At 53.3% G+C, this 18268-nt stretch overlaps 1 protein-coding gene across 1 annotated transcript in view; it reads right to left on the reverse strand.

Annotated features, from left to right (window-relative positions):
• IFT172 (intraflagellar transport 172) overlaps positions 1 to 14838 on the reverse strand; it is a gene marked incomplete at its 5' end in the record, with an annotated part of 111297 nt that extends 96459 nt beyond the window's left edge. The window contains 3 exons of the mRNA XM_088466029.1: positions 10725 to 10822; positions 13067 to 13156; positions 14694 to 14838. Of these exons, the coding sequence (XP_088322155.1) occupies positions 10725 to 10822; positions 13067 to 13156; positions 14694 to 14838 (333 nt within the window). The remainder of the gene's footprint in view (positions 1 to 10724; positions 10823 to 13066; positions 13157 to 14693) is intronic.
• Between the last annotated feature and the right edge of the window lie 3430 nt (positions 14839 to 18268).

Genomic DNA, 18268 nt, shown 5'->3' on the forward strand with positions numbered 1-18268 from the left:
TTATATGGCGCCACAAGTGTCCGCAGTGCCTTACAAAGTACATAGACAAATAAGTAACCAGTGACTTACAATACAATACAATACAGGACATGGATAAACATTGCTATATTAGTGACCTTTACGCCCACATAAGCAGCCACGTGTTAGTTGCATTAGTGGGGAGGAAGAGAGAAATTAAATTACAGTAGGGAGACGCACAAGAGGGTAGAGGGCCCTGCTCGAAAGAGCTTACATTCTTTAAGGGGGGGGGCAGACAAACAGGAGTGACACAGATGGGGTAGGCGGGGACTCCGGGAGGAAGGAAGATGTAGCAGCAAGTTAGGATGAGAGCTGGAAGTCTATAATGAAGTAGTGGATCTTAAGAGCTCGTTTGAAAGATTGTAGAGAGGTGCAGATTCTGATGGGGAGAGGGAGGGAGTTCCAAAGGTGAGGAGCAGCACGGGCAAAATCTTGGAGGCGGGAGTGGAAGGAAGTAATCAACTGGCATGAAAGGCGGCGTGTATTAAGTGAACGAAGAGGGCGGACAGAAGACTAAAGGGAGATGAAAGTTGAAAGGCCGAACGGCATGGCCTGAAACTTGAAAATGCTGTTGTAGTACGGCAAACCTGAGAAAACTTTGGTGAGCCGAAGCAATCGGAATATGCAGGTATGCATCCTGAATATCCGGAGACACCATAAAATCCCCAGGTTCCATAACTAATATAATTGACTGTAGGGTTTTCATCTTGAACTGAGGCACCCTGAGAAATCTGTTCAGGGACTTGAGGTTGAGGATAGGCCAATATGAACCGTTCGGTTTTTGAACCAGAAAGAGGTTTGAATAATAACCCGTTCCCCTTTGGGGTAACGGGAGAGGCACTATGACCCGCTGTTTGACACATAGAACTTACCACTTCCTGGATTGGGATGGCCTTGTCCTGGTTTGACTGGATGTCTGTGCTGATGGGGAGGCCTTCTGCGATAGGAGAAGGCGTACCGTGAAAGACCACTTTCCTTACCCATGTGTCTGTGGTGGTCTGACACCAGCACTTGGAAGTCGGCCTCCCACCCTGGGGTCCCCCAAGGGTAGGCCCATCAAGTCAGACTGAGGGCTTATAGTCAGACTTGGCAGCCGGACGTCTGGTACTCCAAGCCTGCTTCTTGGGCTTGGTAACCTTTTTGGCACCTGACGGCCTAGGGAAAGACTGAGCCTTAGGTTTTACCTGAGGGCGATAGGGCAGAAAGGACGAGGTCCCAGACCTCGAGGGAGCAGGAGCCGAGGGGAGAAAAGCAGATTTTCCAGCTGCCAAAGTGTCCACAATTTTATCCAAATCCGGACCAAACAAGTCTTGTCCGTTGTAAGGTAAACACTCCAGCCCTTTCTTAGATTCAGCATCCTCTCTCCAAGGGCGCAACCATAGGGAGCGACGAGCTGAAATAGCCGCAACTGAAATCCTGGATGTTAAGAAGCTGATGTCTAAAACTGCCTCATTAATATGTAACGGAATCCCTGAGATTGCCTACCAGCTCTACTTGCTCACTGGTAGCATCCGGAGGGAATGATGCCTCCAGAAAATCCGCCCAGCGTTCCATGGCTCTGGCAACCCAGCAGATGGTCATGGCCGGCCTGGAGGTCCCTCCTGAAAGGAAATCAATGGACTTTAAGCACACTTCCACTTTCCTGTCCGTAACATGTTTCAAAAAGGACATGGACGGCATGGGCAGAGTCGCACTCTTAACCAGGCTTGTCACATGCGAATCCACCTGAGGAGGAATCTCCCATTTACAGAAATAATCCCCAGCAAAGGGATAAGTGTGAGCCCGATGTCTGAGCCTCCTCCAAATGATCCACTAGGTGATCAGACAGAGGAAATATGGCAGTGGTACCCTTAACATCCTTAAAAAAGTCATGTTTGGACTTAGTTGCTGGAGGTTCCTCGTCCTCAATCACCACGGCCACACGTACTGCCCGGATTAGGCTGGAGACATATATTTTTGACTTAGGCTCTACATCCCGATGGGGGGGGTTCAGAGTCAGAGAAGTCATGAATTTCACCGTCGTCTGACCGAAGCGGTGATTCCCCCTGTAACATCTCTGTCCGGTTTTGCACCGTGGTAGACAGAGAAATTTACCCAAATAGGCTCCGGAGGAGCTGTCTGCTGAGGGAGGCCTTGCGCCACCATCATCTGCCGGGAAAACCCCTGTACAGGAGATGGGACCACCGCCTGCTGTGTGAACCCCAACTGGGGAAACGCAGGGGGAGCCGCCAAACATCCCACAATGGTTTGTAATGCCTGAGCAAAACAAGCCCAGGGAGGTTCCTGCGCAGAAGTAGAGACGGTAGGTGGACCTGAGAGGGCATAACATATTGTACATAAGCCCCCGGTAACCACAACCCCTTCCCCTATCCCTGCCTTACATTTGGAGCAGGAAAGCAGGACAGGGGCAACATTTTGCAGACTCATCACTATCAGACATAAGGATAGCGTGCACACTGTATGTGACCCACCACACAGACACAAAGGCTGCAACAGTGAGGTAAATTCCCACCCTGACAGCACTGGTACCGTGAGGGCTGGTGAGAAGAGGAAGTATAGGGAAAGTAAAATGGCTGACAGAGGAAAGAAAGTACAGTCAGACAGCGTTAGCATAAGTCGCACACCATGCAGACGAATGCCACCTGCGCTAATGGCACTACCATCAACTACACAGAGTCTGGTAGGAATAGTGCTACATACGCTGACCTTCTTCAGGAGAGGTATGCAGTGGAACCCGGGCTCCGCACCACCAATGAGACCAGCATCATGCCAGTAGAAAATGGCCGCCGAAAAGCTTAGAAGCGGACCCAGAGGAGGAACCCTGTCACAGCCCGCCAGACCGTAGTGGAAAGGCGCTGTGTTCAGCGGGGGAGGAGCCGGCTGTGAGACAGGGAAGGCGTCCTCCCCTGGCCTGCTATTAACCCCCAGGATGCTGGAGCATACCGAAAACTCCAGCCCCAATGTCCCGGGTGGTCTAGATGAAACGCAGGCTCAGTACCTGGTTCCACACGCGCTCGTCCCCAGGGGGCCCCCAACCCTGAGGATAAAATGGGCGCCTATCGCAGACGCCCGCTATTTACCTATTTCCCCGTCGAGTCTGGCCACAGGCCAGGGATCCTCCGGGGTTCCTGCTAGCTGAGATCCCGGAAGCCCACTGAGATATCCGGATCAGTAGCGGCGTCGCCTGCAGCCCGGGCGTCCGTTGGACTGTCCGTGCTGTCCGCTACTGAAGAATAAAGAAGATCTTCTTGGCTGTTTGAATAGCCTTGGTATGGGGGCGGGGTATAGGAATGGGCACCGATACATCCTGGGAGGACAGTTTTAACTGTGTGGTGCCCGATGACTCCCACCATCGCCTATATCCCCAAGGTATCCTGTGGATCCCTATGGACCCTGCTGTAGAGATCCCAAATACCGGAAAACGGAGAATAAATCCCATCAAATAACACACACACACACACACACACACACACACACACACATCACACCACATACCGGGGAGATGGCGCACACACATCACACCACACACCGGGGAGATGGCGCACACACATTACACCACATCCCGGAGAGATGGCACACACACATCGCACCACATCCCGGGGAGATGGCACACACACATCGCACCACATAACGGGGAGATGGCGCACACACATCACACCACACACCGGGGAGATGGCGCACACACATTATACCACATCCCGGAGAGATGGCGCACACACATCACACCACATACCGGGGAGATGGCGCACACACAGCACACGACATTCCGGGGAGATGGCGCACACACAGCACACGACATTCCGGGGAGATGGCGCACACACATCGCACCACATTCCGGGGAGATGGCGCACACACATCGCACCGCACACCGGGGAGATGGCGCACACACATCGCACCGCACACCGGGGAGATGGCACACACATCACACCGCAACCCGGGGAGATGGCACACACACATCACACCACACACAGGGGAGATGGCGCACACACATCACACCACATCCCGGAGAGATGGCGCACACACATCACACCACATACCGGGGAGATGGCGCACACACATCACACCACATACCGGGGAGATGGCACACACATCACACCACATACCGGGGAGATGGCACACACATCACACCACATACCGAGGAGATGGCACACACACATCACACCACATACCGGGGAGATGGCACACACATCACACCACACACCGGGGAGATGGCGCACACATCACACCACATACCGGGGAGATGGCGCACACACATCACACAACACACCGGGGAGATGGCACACACACATCACACCACACACCGGGGAGATCGCACACACATCACACCACACACCGGGGAGATGGCACACACATTACACCACACACCGGAGAGATGGCACACACATCACACCACATACCGGGGAGATGGCGCACACATCACACCACATACCGGGGAGATGGCGCACACACATCACACCACACACCGGGGAGATGGCGCACACACATTACACCACATCCCGGAGAGATGGCACACACACATCGCACCACATCCCGGGGAGATGGCACACACACATCGCACCACATAACGGGGAGATGGCGCACACACATCACACCACACACCGGGGAGATGGCGCACACACATTATACCACATCCCGGAGAGATGGCGCACACACATCACACCACATACCGGGGAGATGGCGCACACACAGCACACGACATTCCGGGGAGATGGCGCACACACATCGCACCACATTCCGGGGAGATGGCGCACACACATCGCACCGCACACCGGGGAGATGGCGCACACACATCGCACCGCACACCGGGGAGATGGCACACACATCACACCGCAACCCGGGGAGATGGCACACACACATCACACCACACACAGGGGAGATGGCGCACACACATCACACCACATCCCGGAGAGATGGCGCACACACATCACACCACATACCGGGGAGATGGCGCACACACATCACACCACATACCGGGGAGATGGCACACACATCACACCACATACCGGGGAGATGGCACACACATCACACCACATACCGAGGAGATGGCACACACACATCACACCACATCCCGGGGAGATGGCACACACACATCACACCACATACCGGGGAGATGGCGCACACACATCACACAACACACCGGGGAGATGGCACACACATTACACCACACACCGGAGAGATGGCACACACATCACACCACATACCGGGGAGATGGCGCACACATCACACCACATACCGGGGAGATGGCGCACACACATCACACCACACACCGGGGAGATGGCGCACACACATTACACCACATCCCGGAGAGATGGCACACACACATCGCACCACATCCCGGGGAGATGGCACACACACATCGCACCACATAACGGGGAGATGGCGCACACACATCACACCACATAACGGGGAGATGGCGCACACACATTATACCACATCCCGGAGAGATGGCGCACACACATCACACCACATACCGGGGAGATGGCGCACACACATCACACCACATACCGGGGAGATGGCACACACATCACACCACATACCGGGGAGATGGCACACACATCACACCACATACCGAGGAGATGGCACACACACATCACACCACATCCCGGGGAGATGGCACACACACATCACACCACATACCGGGGAGATGGCGCACACACATCACACAACACACCGGGGAGATGGCACACACATCACACCACACACCGGAGAGATGGCACACACATCACACCACATACCGGGGAGATGGCGCACACATCACACCACATACCGGGGAGATGGCGCACACACATCACACCACACACCGGGGAGATGGCGCACACACATTACACCACATCCCGGAGAGATGGCACACACACATCGCACCACATCCCGGGGAGATGGCACACACACATCGCACCACATAACGGGGAGATGGCGCACACACATCACACCACACACCGGGGAGATGGCGCACACACATTATACCACATCCCGGAGAGATGGCGCACACACATCACACCACATACCGGGGAGATGGCGCACACACAGCACACGACATTCCGGGGAGATGGCGCACACACATCGCACCACATTCCGGGGAGATGGCGCACACACATCGCACCGCACACCGGGGAGATGGCGCACACACATCGCACCGCACACCGGGGAGATGGCACACACATCACACCGCAACCCGGGGAGATGGCACACACACATCACACCACACACAGGGGAGATGGCGCACACACATCACACCACATCCCGGAGAGATGGCGCACACACATCACACCACATACCGGGGAGATGGCACACACACATCGCACCACATAACGGGGAGATGGCGCACACATCACACCACATACCGGGGAGATGGCGCACACACATCACACCGGGGAGATGGCACACACACATCACACCACACACCGGGGAGATCGCACACACATCACACCACACACCGGGGAGATGGCACACACATTACACCACACACCGGAGAGATGGCACACACATCACACCACACACCGGGGAGATGGCGCACACATCACACCACATACCGGGGAGATGGCGCACACACATCACACAACACACCGGGGAGATGGCACACACACATCACACCACACACCGGGGAGATGGCACACACATCACACCGGGGAGATGGCACACACATTACACCACACACCGGAGAGATGGCACACACATCACACCACATACCGGGGAGATGGCACACACATCACACGACATATCGGGGAGATGGCACACACATCACACCACATACCGGGGAGATGGCACACACATCACACCACATACCGGGGAGATGGCACACACATCACACCACATACCGGGGAGATGGCACACACATCACACCACATACCGGGGAGATGGCACACACATCACACCACATACCGGGGAGATGGCGCACACACATCACACCACATCCCGGGGAGATGGCACACACACATCACACCACATACCGGGGAGATGGCGCACACACATCACACCACATACCGGGGAGATGGCGCACACACATCACACAACACACCGGGGAGATGGCACACACACATCACACCACACACCGGGGAGATGGCACACACATTACACCACACACCGGAGAGATGGCACACACATCACACCACATACCGGGGAGATGGCGCACACATCACACCACATACCGGGGAGATGGCGCACACACATCACACAACACACCGGGGAGATGGCACACACACATCACACCACACACCGGGGAGATGGCACACACATCACACCACACACCGGGGAGATGGCACACACATTACACCACACACCGGAGAGATGGCACACACATCACACCACACACCGGGGAGATGGCGCACACATCACACCACATACCGGGGAGATGGCGCACACACATCACACAACACACCGGGGAGATGGCACACACACATCACACCACACACCGGGGAGATGGCACACACATCACACCGGGGAGATGGCACACACATTACACCACACACCGGAGAGATGGCACACACATCACACCACATACCGGGGAGATGGCACACACATCACACGACATATCGGGGAGATGGCACACACATCACACCACATACCGGGGAGATGGCACACACATCACACCACATACCGGGGAGATGGCACACACATTACACCACACACCGGAGAGATGGCACACACATCACACCACACACCGGGGAGATGGCGCACACATCACACCACATACCGGGGAGATGGCGCACACACATCACACAACACACCGGGGAGATGGCACACACACATCACACACCGGGGAGATGGCACACACATCACACCGGGGAGATGGCACACACATTACACCACACACCGGAGAGATGGCACACACATCACACCACATACCGGGGAGATGGCACACACATCACACGACATATCGGGGAGATGGCACACACATCACACCACATACCGGGGAGATGGCACACACATCACACCACATACCGGGGAGATGGCACACACATTACACCACACACCGGAGAGATGGCACACACATTACACCACACACCGGAGAGATGGCACACACATCACACCACATACCGGGGAGATGGCACACACATCACACGACATATCGGGGAGATGGCACACACATCACACCACATACCGGGGAGATGGCACACACATCACACCACATACCGGGGAGATGGCACACACATCACACCACATACCGGGGAGATGGCGCACACACATCACACCACATACCGGGGAGATGGCACACACATCACACCACATACCGGGGAGATGGCGCACACACATCACACCACATCCCGGGGAGATGGCACACACACATCACACCACATACCAGGGAGATGGCACACACATCACACAACACACCGGGGAGATGGCGCACACATCACACCACATACCGGGGAGATGGCACACACACATCACACCACATACCGGGGACATGGCACACACACATCACACCACATACCGGGGAGATTGCACACACATCACACCACACCCCGGGGAGATGGCGCACACACATCACACCACATACCGGGGAGATGGCGCACACACATCACACCACATCCCGGAGAGATGGCGCACACACATCACACCACATACCGGGAAGATGGCGCACACACATCACACACCGGGAAGATGGCACACACACATCACACCACATCCCGGGGAGATGGCACACACACATCACATCCCGGGAAGATGGAACACACACATCACACCACATCCCGGGGAGATGGCACACACACATCACACCCCGGGGAGATGGCGCACACACATCACACCACATACCGGGGAGATGGCACACACATCACACCACACCCCGGGGAGATGGCACACACATCACACCACATCCCGGGGAGATGGCACACACACATCACACCACATCCCGGGGAGATGGCACACACACACATCACACCACATACCGGGGAGATAGCACACACATCACACCACACCCCGGGGAGATGGCGCACACACATCACACCACACCACACACCGGGGAGATGGCGCACACATCACACCACATCCCGGGGAGATGGCACACACACATCACACCACATACCGGGGAGATGGCACACACACATCACACCACATACCGGGGAGATAGCACACACATCACACCACATCCCGGGGAGATGGCACACACACATCACACCACATACCAGGGAGATGGCACACACATCACACCACATCCCGGGGAGATGGCACACACACATCACACCACATCCCGGGGAGATGGCACACACACATCACACCACATACCGGGGAGATGGCACACACACATCACACCACATACCAGGGAGATGGCACACACATCACACCACATACCAGGGAGATGGCACACACACATCACACCACACACCGGGGAGATGGCACACACATCACACCACACACCGGGGAGATGGCACACACATCACACCAAAGACCGGGGACATGGCACACACACATCACACCACATACCGGGGAGATGGCGCACACATCACACCACATCCCGGGGAGATGGCACACACACATCACACCACACACCGGGGAGATGGCACACACACTGGGGAGATGGCGCACACACATCACACCACACACCGGGGAGATGGCACACACACATCACACCACACACCGAGGAGATGGCACACACATCACACCACATACCGGGGCGATGGCACACACACATCACACCACACACCGGGGAGATGGCACACACATCACACCACATACAGGGGAGATGGCACACACACTGGGGAGATGGCGCACACACATCACACCACACACCGGGGAGATGGCACACACACATCACACCACATACCGGGGAGATGGCACACACATCACACCACATACCGGGGCGATGGCACACACACATCACACCACACACCGGGGAGATGGCACACACATCACACCACATACAGGGGAGATGGCACACACACTGGGGAGATGGCGCACACACATCACACCACACACCGGGGAGATGGCACACACACATCACACCACATACCGGGGAGATGGCGCACACACATCACACCACACACCAGGGAGATGGCACACACATCACACCACACACCGGGGAGATGGCACACACACATCACACCACATACCGGGGAGATGGCGCACACACATCACACCACACACCGGGGAGATGGCGCACACACATCACACCACACACCGGGGAGATGGCGCACACACATCACACCACACACCGGGGAGATGGCGCACACACATCACACCACACACCGGGGAGATGGCACACACACATCACACCACACACCGGGGAGATGGCACACACATCACACCACATACCGGGGCGATGGCACACAACACTTTGGAAGGATTAACGGGTCAGAGACACCGATTCTTTGACAGCCATAATAAATCAGTGTTTATACTACCCTGAAATACATTGCTGTCAATCTGATTTATAGAAAAATAATATAACATTTATTTTTAAACATTTATTTAAATGAATAATTTTGCAAATCATTTTATTATGTATTTTAGTAGACAGCACAAATATTAGTAGACAGCACAAATATTAGTAGACAGCATGTAGACTGATTCTGGTTGCTATAATTAGTGAGACTGGAAATTTTTTACACTGCACCTAAGGCCTCGGTCTCATTATATATTATATAAGTTACATTTCCAGCAACATCATAACTATAGTATGCATCACTTCATTCCAATGTCTGACCTCACGGGCCGCCCCCAGATCTGAATGTTACAAAGGTTCCCAGCTGGAATGCATCCCAAATTCTTACCTCTCTGCCTCTTTGTAACGAGCCAGTTTCTCCAGCTCCTTGGCCTGAGTAACATAGAGAACGGACACATCCTCCGCGTTCATGTACTTTACCGCCAGCTACAAAGACATTAGACAAAGACAGTAATGCCTGCATTCGCCGCTTCCATACACGCACATTAGCAATCACCCTGCTGGCCTCACAGCCACATTGACCACACCAGAACATAGGCCTCCCAGCCACACGGACCACACCAGATCATAGGCCTCCCAGCCACGCGGACCACACCAGATCATAGGCCTCCCAGCCACGCGGACCACACCAGATCATAGGCCTCCCAGCCACACTGACCACACCAGATCATAGGCCTCCCAGCCACACGGACCACACCAGATCATAGGCCTCCCAGCCACATTGACCACACCAGATCATAGGCCTCCCAGCCACACTGACCACACCAGATCATAGGCCTCCCAGCCACACGGACCACACCAGATCATAGGCCTCCCAGCCACACGGACCACACCAGATCATAGGCCTCCCAGCCACACGGACCACACCAGATCATAGGCCTCCCAGCCACACGGACCACACCAGATCATAGGCCTCCCAGCCACATGGACCACACCAGATCATAGGCCTCCCAGCAACACTGACCACACAGATCATAGGCCTCCCAGCCACACTGACCACACCAGATCATAGGCCTCCCAGCCACACTGACCACACCAGATCATAGGCCTCCCAGCCACACTGACCACACCAGATCATAGGCCTCCAAGCCACACTGACCACACCAGATCATAGGCCTCCCAGCCACATTGACCACACCAGATCATAGGCCTCCCTGCCATACGGACCACACCAGAACATAGGCCTCCCAGCCACACGGACCACACCAGATCATAGGCCTCCCAGCCACACGGACCACACCAGATCATAGGTCTCCCAGCCACACGGACCACACCAGATCATAGGCCTTCCAGCCACACTGACCACACCAGATCATAGGCCTCCCAGCCACACTGACCACACCAGATCATTGGTCACCTAGCCACACTGACCACACCAGATCATTGGTCACCCAGCCACACTGACCACACCAGATCATTGGTGACCCAGCCACACTGACTACACCAGATCATAGGCCTCCCAGCCACACGGACCACACCAGATCATAGGCCTCCCAGCCACACGGACCACACCAGATCATAGTCCTTCCAGCCACACGGACCACACCAGATCATAGGCCTCCCAGCCACACTGACCACACCAGATCATTGGTCACCTAGCCACACTGACCACACCAGATCATTGGTCACCCAGCCACACTGACCACACCAGATCATTGGTGACCCAGCCACACTGACTACACCAGATCATAGGCCTCCCAGCCACACGGACCACACCAGATCATAGGCCTCCCAGCCACACTGACCACACCAGATCATTGGTCACCCAGCCACACTGACCACACCAGATCATAGGCCTCCCAGCCACACGGACCACACCAGATCATAGGCCTCCCAGCCACACGGACCACACCAGATCATAGGCCTTCCAGCCACACTGACCACACCAGATCATAGGCCTCCCAGCCACACTGACCACACCAGATCATTGGTCACCTAGCCACACTGACCACACCAGATCATTGGTCACCCAGCCACACTGACCACACCAGATCATTGGTGACCCAGCCACACTGACCACACCAGATCATTGGTGACCCAGCCACACTGACTACACCAGATCATAGGCCTCCCAGCCACACGGACCACACCAGATCATAGGCCTCCCAGCCACACTGACCACACCAGATCATTGGTCACCCAGCCACACTGACCACACCAGATCATAGGCCTCCCAGCCACACGGACCACACTAGATCATAGGCCTCCCAGCCACACTGACCACACCAGATCATTGGTCACCTAGCCACACTGACCACACCAGATCTTTGGTCACCCAGCCACACTGACCACACCAGATCACTGGTCACCTAGCCACACTGACCACACCAGATAATAGGTCTCCCAGCCACACTGACCACACCAGATCATAGGCCTCCCAGCATCACTGACCACACCAGATCATAGGCCTCCCAGCCACACTGACCACCAGATCATAGGTCACCCAGCCACATGGACCACACCAGATCATAGGCCTCCCAGCCACACTGACCACACCAGATCATAGGCCTCCCAGCCCCACTGAGTACACCAGATCATAGGCCACCCAGCCACCCCGACCACACCAGATCATAGGCCACCCAGCCATACTGAGTAGACCAGATAATATACAGGATAATCCCTGATTAACAAGGCAAAGTGTGAAACTGCAGAGTCAGAATTTGGTCATACCGCATGTGCCTTCTCCAGCAGACCAGATTGCGTGTACATGTCTATTGCTTCCTTGCTCCTCCCAGCCTTGATATAGAGCTGCTCAGCAATCTGCAATCATATGGAAAAGATTAAAAAGGCCAGGGATAAAAGACAACCTCCACCTATCAATTCTACATGTACCCCAAGAGGTATTACTCATTGTATTGGGGGGGAACTCAGACCGCATAGGCTTATACACAGAGGCAGAAGACTGACACACACCCAGGGATTAGTCATTGTGGTGGTGGGGGGAACCAGATCTCATAGGTCTATATACACAGAGGCAGGAGACTGACACACACTCAGGGATTAGTCATTGTGGTGGTGGTGGGAACCAGATCTCATAGGTCTATATACAGAGGCAGGAGACTGACACACACTCAGGGATTAGTCATTGTGGTGGTGGTGGGAACCAGATCTCATAGGTCTATATACACAGAGGCAGGAGACTGACACACACTCAGGGATTAGTCATTGTGGTGGTGGGGGGAACCAGATCTCATAGGTCTATATACAGAGGCAGGAGACTGACACACACTCAGGGATTAGTCATTGTGGTGGTGGGGGGAACCAGATCTCATAGGTCTATATACAGAGGCAGGAGACTGACACACACTCAGGGATTAGTCATTGTGGTGGTGGTGGGAACCAGATCTCATAGGTCTATATACAGAGGCAGGAGACTGACACACACTCAGGGATTAGTCATTGTGGTGGTGGTGGGAACCAGATCTCATAGGTCTATATACAGAGGCAGGAGACTGACATACACTCAGGGATTAGTCATTGTGGTGGTGGGGGGAACCAGATCTCATAGGTCTATATACAGAGGCAGGAGAGTGACACACACTCAGGGATTAGTCATTGTGGTGGTGGTGGGAACCAGATCTCATAGGTCTATATACAGAGGCAGGAGACTGACACACACTCAGAGATTAGTCATTGTGGTGGTGGTGGGAACCAGATCTCATAGGTCTATATACAGAGGCAGGAGACTGACACACACTCAGAGATTAGTCATTTGTGGTGGTGGGGGGAACCAGATCTCATAGGTCTATATACAGAGGCAGGAGACTGACACACACTCAGGGATTAGTCATTGTGGTGGTGGTGGGAACCAGATCTCATAGGTCTATATACAGAGGCAGGAGACTGACACACACTCAGGGATTAGTCATTGTGGTGGTGGTGGGAACCAGATCTCATAGGTCTATATACAGAGGCAGGAGACTGACATACACTCAGAGATTAGTCATTGTGGTGGTGGGGGGAACCAGATCTCATAGGTCTATATACAGAGGCAGGAGAGTGACACACACTCAGGGATTAGTCATTGTGGTGGTGGTGGGAACCAGATCTCATAGGTCTATATACAGAGGCAGGAGACTGACACACACTCAGAGATTAGTCATTGTGGTGGTGGGGGGAACCAGATCTCATAGGTCTATATACAGAGGCAGGAGAGTGACACACACTCAGGGATTAGTCATTGTGGTGGTGGGGGGAACCAGATCACATAGGTCTATATACACAGAGGCAGATTAGTCATTGTGGTATAAAGAAACCCAACAGTTAAGAATCAAGTTACACATATGGACTTTCTGACCTCATACTCCTGCACAGACGAGTAATGCTGGGCTATCCTTAGGTAATATTGGCTTGAAGTCTTGGGCTCCTGTAGTTCCAGAATGTGAATTGCTTTTTTCCACTGACGAGCCCCCAATGCGGCATCAATAGCCTTCACTGAGCACCTAAAATGAGGAAGTGCTCACATAAATAATCTGTCTAGCCCAGATCTCCTGTGTAGGTGCCAGCTGTCTCCCCTGTGAAGTCTGTAGTATATCCGGATAAGTGAGAAATAAAGATTTCCTGTCTGTATTATTACGCTACTGAATGCATAAAGGCAGATGAATTGAACTGCATTACGCTATATAAATGATTGGATTTATTATATATGGAACGTTGAGGACATTACAGTCAGGAACCAGAATCACAGTTATCACGGTTGATAAAAGTGATTTTCATTATACTCTGATGCGTTCACATCCTGGAAAGAGGCTGATGCCTTATATACAGACCGATGACTTATTACATTATCCGGTGCCTCTCTCACTTATCCAGATATAAGAAGCCGTGCCCCGCTCTCTCCTGTGTATATATACTGTATACTGAGCCGTGCCCCGCTCTCTCCTGTGTATATATACTGTATACTGAGCCGTGCCCCGCTCTCTCCTGTGTATATATACTGTATACTGAGCCGTGCCCCGCTCTCTCCTGTGTATATATACTGTATACTGAGCCGTGCCCCGCTCTCTCCTGTGTATATATATACTGTATACTGAGCCGTGCCCCGCTCTCTCCTGTGTGTGTATATATACTGTATACTGAGCCGTGCCCCGCTCTCTCCTGTGTATATATACTGTATACTGAGCCGTGCCCCGCTCTCTCCTGTGTGTATATATACTGTATACTGAGCCGTGCCCCGCTCTCTCCTGTGTATATATACTGTATACTGAGCCGTGCCCCGCTCTCTCCTGTGTATATATACTGTATACTGAGCCGTGCCCCGCTCTCTCCTGTGTATATATACTGTATACTGAGCCGTGCCCCGCTCTCTCCTGTGTATATATATACTGTATACTGAGCCGTGCCCCGCTCTGTCCTGTGTATATATACTGTATACTGAGCCGTGCCCCGCTCTGTCCTGTGTATATATACTGTATACTGAGCCGTGCCCCGCTCTCTCCTGTGTATATATACTGTATACTGTGCCATGCCCTGCTCTCTCCTGTGTATATATACTGTATACTGAGCCGTGCCCCGCTCTCTCCTGTGTATATATACTGTATACTGAGCCGTGCCCCGCTCTCTCCTGTGTATATATACTGTATACTGAGCCGTGCCCCGCTCTCTCCTGTGTATATATATATACTGTATACTGAGCCGTGCCCCGCTCTCTCCTGTGTATATATACTGTATACTGAGCCGTGCCCCGCTCTCTCCTGTGTATATATACTGTATACTGAGCCGTGCCCCGCTCTCTCCTGTGTATATATACTGTATACTGAGCCGTGCCCCGCTCTCTCCTGTGGGTATATATACTGTATACTGAGCCGTGCCCCGCTCTCTCCTGTGTATATATATATACTGTATACTGAGCCGTGCCCCGCTCTCTCCTGTGTATATATACTGTATACTGAGCCGTGCCCCCGCTCTCTCCTGTGTGTATATACTGTATACTGAGCCGTGCCCCGCTCTCTCCTGTGTATATATACTGTATACTGAGCCGTGCCCCGCTCTCTCCTGTGTATATATACTGTATACTGTGCCATGCCCTGCTCTCTCCTGTGTGTATATATATATATATACTGTATACTGAGCCGTGCCCCGCTCTCTCCTGTGTATATATACTGTATACTGAGCCGTGCCCCGCTCTCTCCTGTGTATATATATACTGTATACTGAGCCGTGCCCCGCTCTCTCCTGTGTGTGTATATATACTGTATACTGAGCCGTGCCCCGCTCTCTCCTGTGTATATATACTGTATACTGAGCCGTGCCCCGCTCTCTCCTGTGTGTATATATACTGTATACTGAGCCGTGCCCCGCTCTCTCCTGTGTATATATACTGTATACTGAGCCGTGCCCCGCTCTCTCCTGTGTATATATACTGTATACTGAGCCGTGCCCCGCTCTCTCCTGTGTATATATACTGTATACTGAGCCGTGCCCCGCTCTCTCCTGTGTATATATATACTGTATACTGAGCCGTGCCCCGCTCTCTCCTGTGTATATATACTGTATACTGAGCCGTGCCCCGCTCTGTCCTGTGTATATATACTGTATACTGAGCCGTGCCCCGCTCTCTCCTGTGTATATATACTGTATACTGTGCCATGCCCTGCTCTCTCCTGTGTATATATACTGTATACTGAGCCGTGCCCCGCTCTCTCCTGTGTATATATACTGTATACTGAGCCGTGCCCCGCTCTCTCCTGTGTATATATACTGTATACTGAGCCGTGCCCCGCTCTCTCCTGTGTATATATATATACTGTATACTGAGCCGTGCCCCGCTCTCTCCTGTGTATATATACTGTATACTGAGCCGTGCCCCGCTCTCTCCTGTGTATATATACTGTATACTGAGCCGTGCCCCGCTCTCTCCTGTGTATATATACTGTATACTGAGCCGTGCCCCGCTCTCTCCTGTGGGTATATATACTGTATACTGAGCCGTGCCCCGCTCTCTCCTGTGTATATATATATACTGTATACTGAGCCGTGCCCCGCTCTCTCCTGTGTATATATACTGTATACTGAGCCGTGCCCCCGCTCTCTCCTGTGTGTATATACTGTATACTGAGCCGTGCCCCGCTCTCTCCTGTGTATATATACTGTATACTGAGCCGTGCCCCGCTCTCTCCTGTGTATATATACTGTATACTGTGCCATGCCCTGCTCTCTCCTGTGTGTATATATATATATATACTGTATACTGAGCCGTGCCCCGCTCTCTCCTGTGTATATATACTGTATACTGAGCCGTGCCCCGCTCTCTCCTGTGTATATATACTGTATACTGAGCCGTGCCCCGCTCTCTCCTGTGTATATATACTGTATACTGAGCCGTGCCCCGCTCTCTCCTGTGTATATATACTGTATACTGAGCCGTGCCCCGCTCTCTCCTGTGTATATATACTGTATACTGTGCCATGCCCTGCTCTCTCCTGTGTATATATACTGTATACTGAGCCGTGCCCCGCTCTCTCCTGTGTATATATACTGTATACTGAGCCGTGCCCCGCTCTCTCCTGTGTATATATACTGTATACTGAGCCGTGCCCCGCTCTCTCCTGTGTATATATATATACTGTATACTGAGCCGTGCCCCGCTCTCTCCTGTGTATATATACTGTATACTGAGCCGTGCCCCGCTCTCTCCTGTGTATATATACTGTATACTGAGCCGTGCCCCGCTCTCTCCTGTGTATATATACTGTATACTGAGCCGTGCCCCGCTCTCTCCTGTGGGTATATATACTGTATACTGAGCCGTGCCCCGCTCTCTCCTGTGTATATATATATACTGTATACTGAGCCGTGCCCCGCTCTCTCCTGTGTATATATACTGTATACTGAGCCGTGCCCCCGCTCTCTCCTGTGTGTATATACTGTATA

The sequence above is a fragment of the Taudactylus pleione genome, unplaced genomic scaffold, assembly GCF_031769625.1.
Source record: "Taudactylus pleione unplaced genomic scaffold, aTauple2 ptg002299l, whole genome shotgun sequence".
NCBI lineage: Eukaryota > Metazoa > Chordata > Amphibia > Anura > Myobatrachidae > Taudactylus > Taudactylus pleione.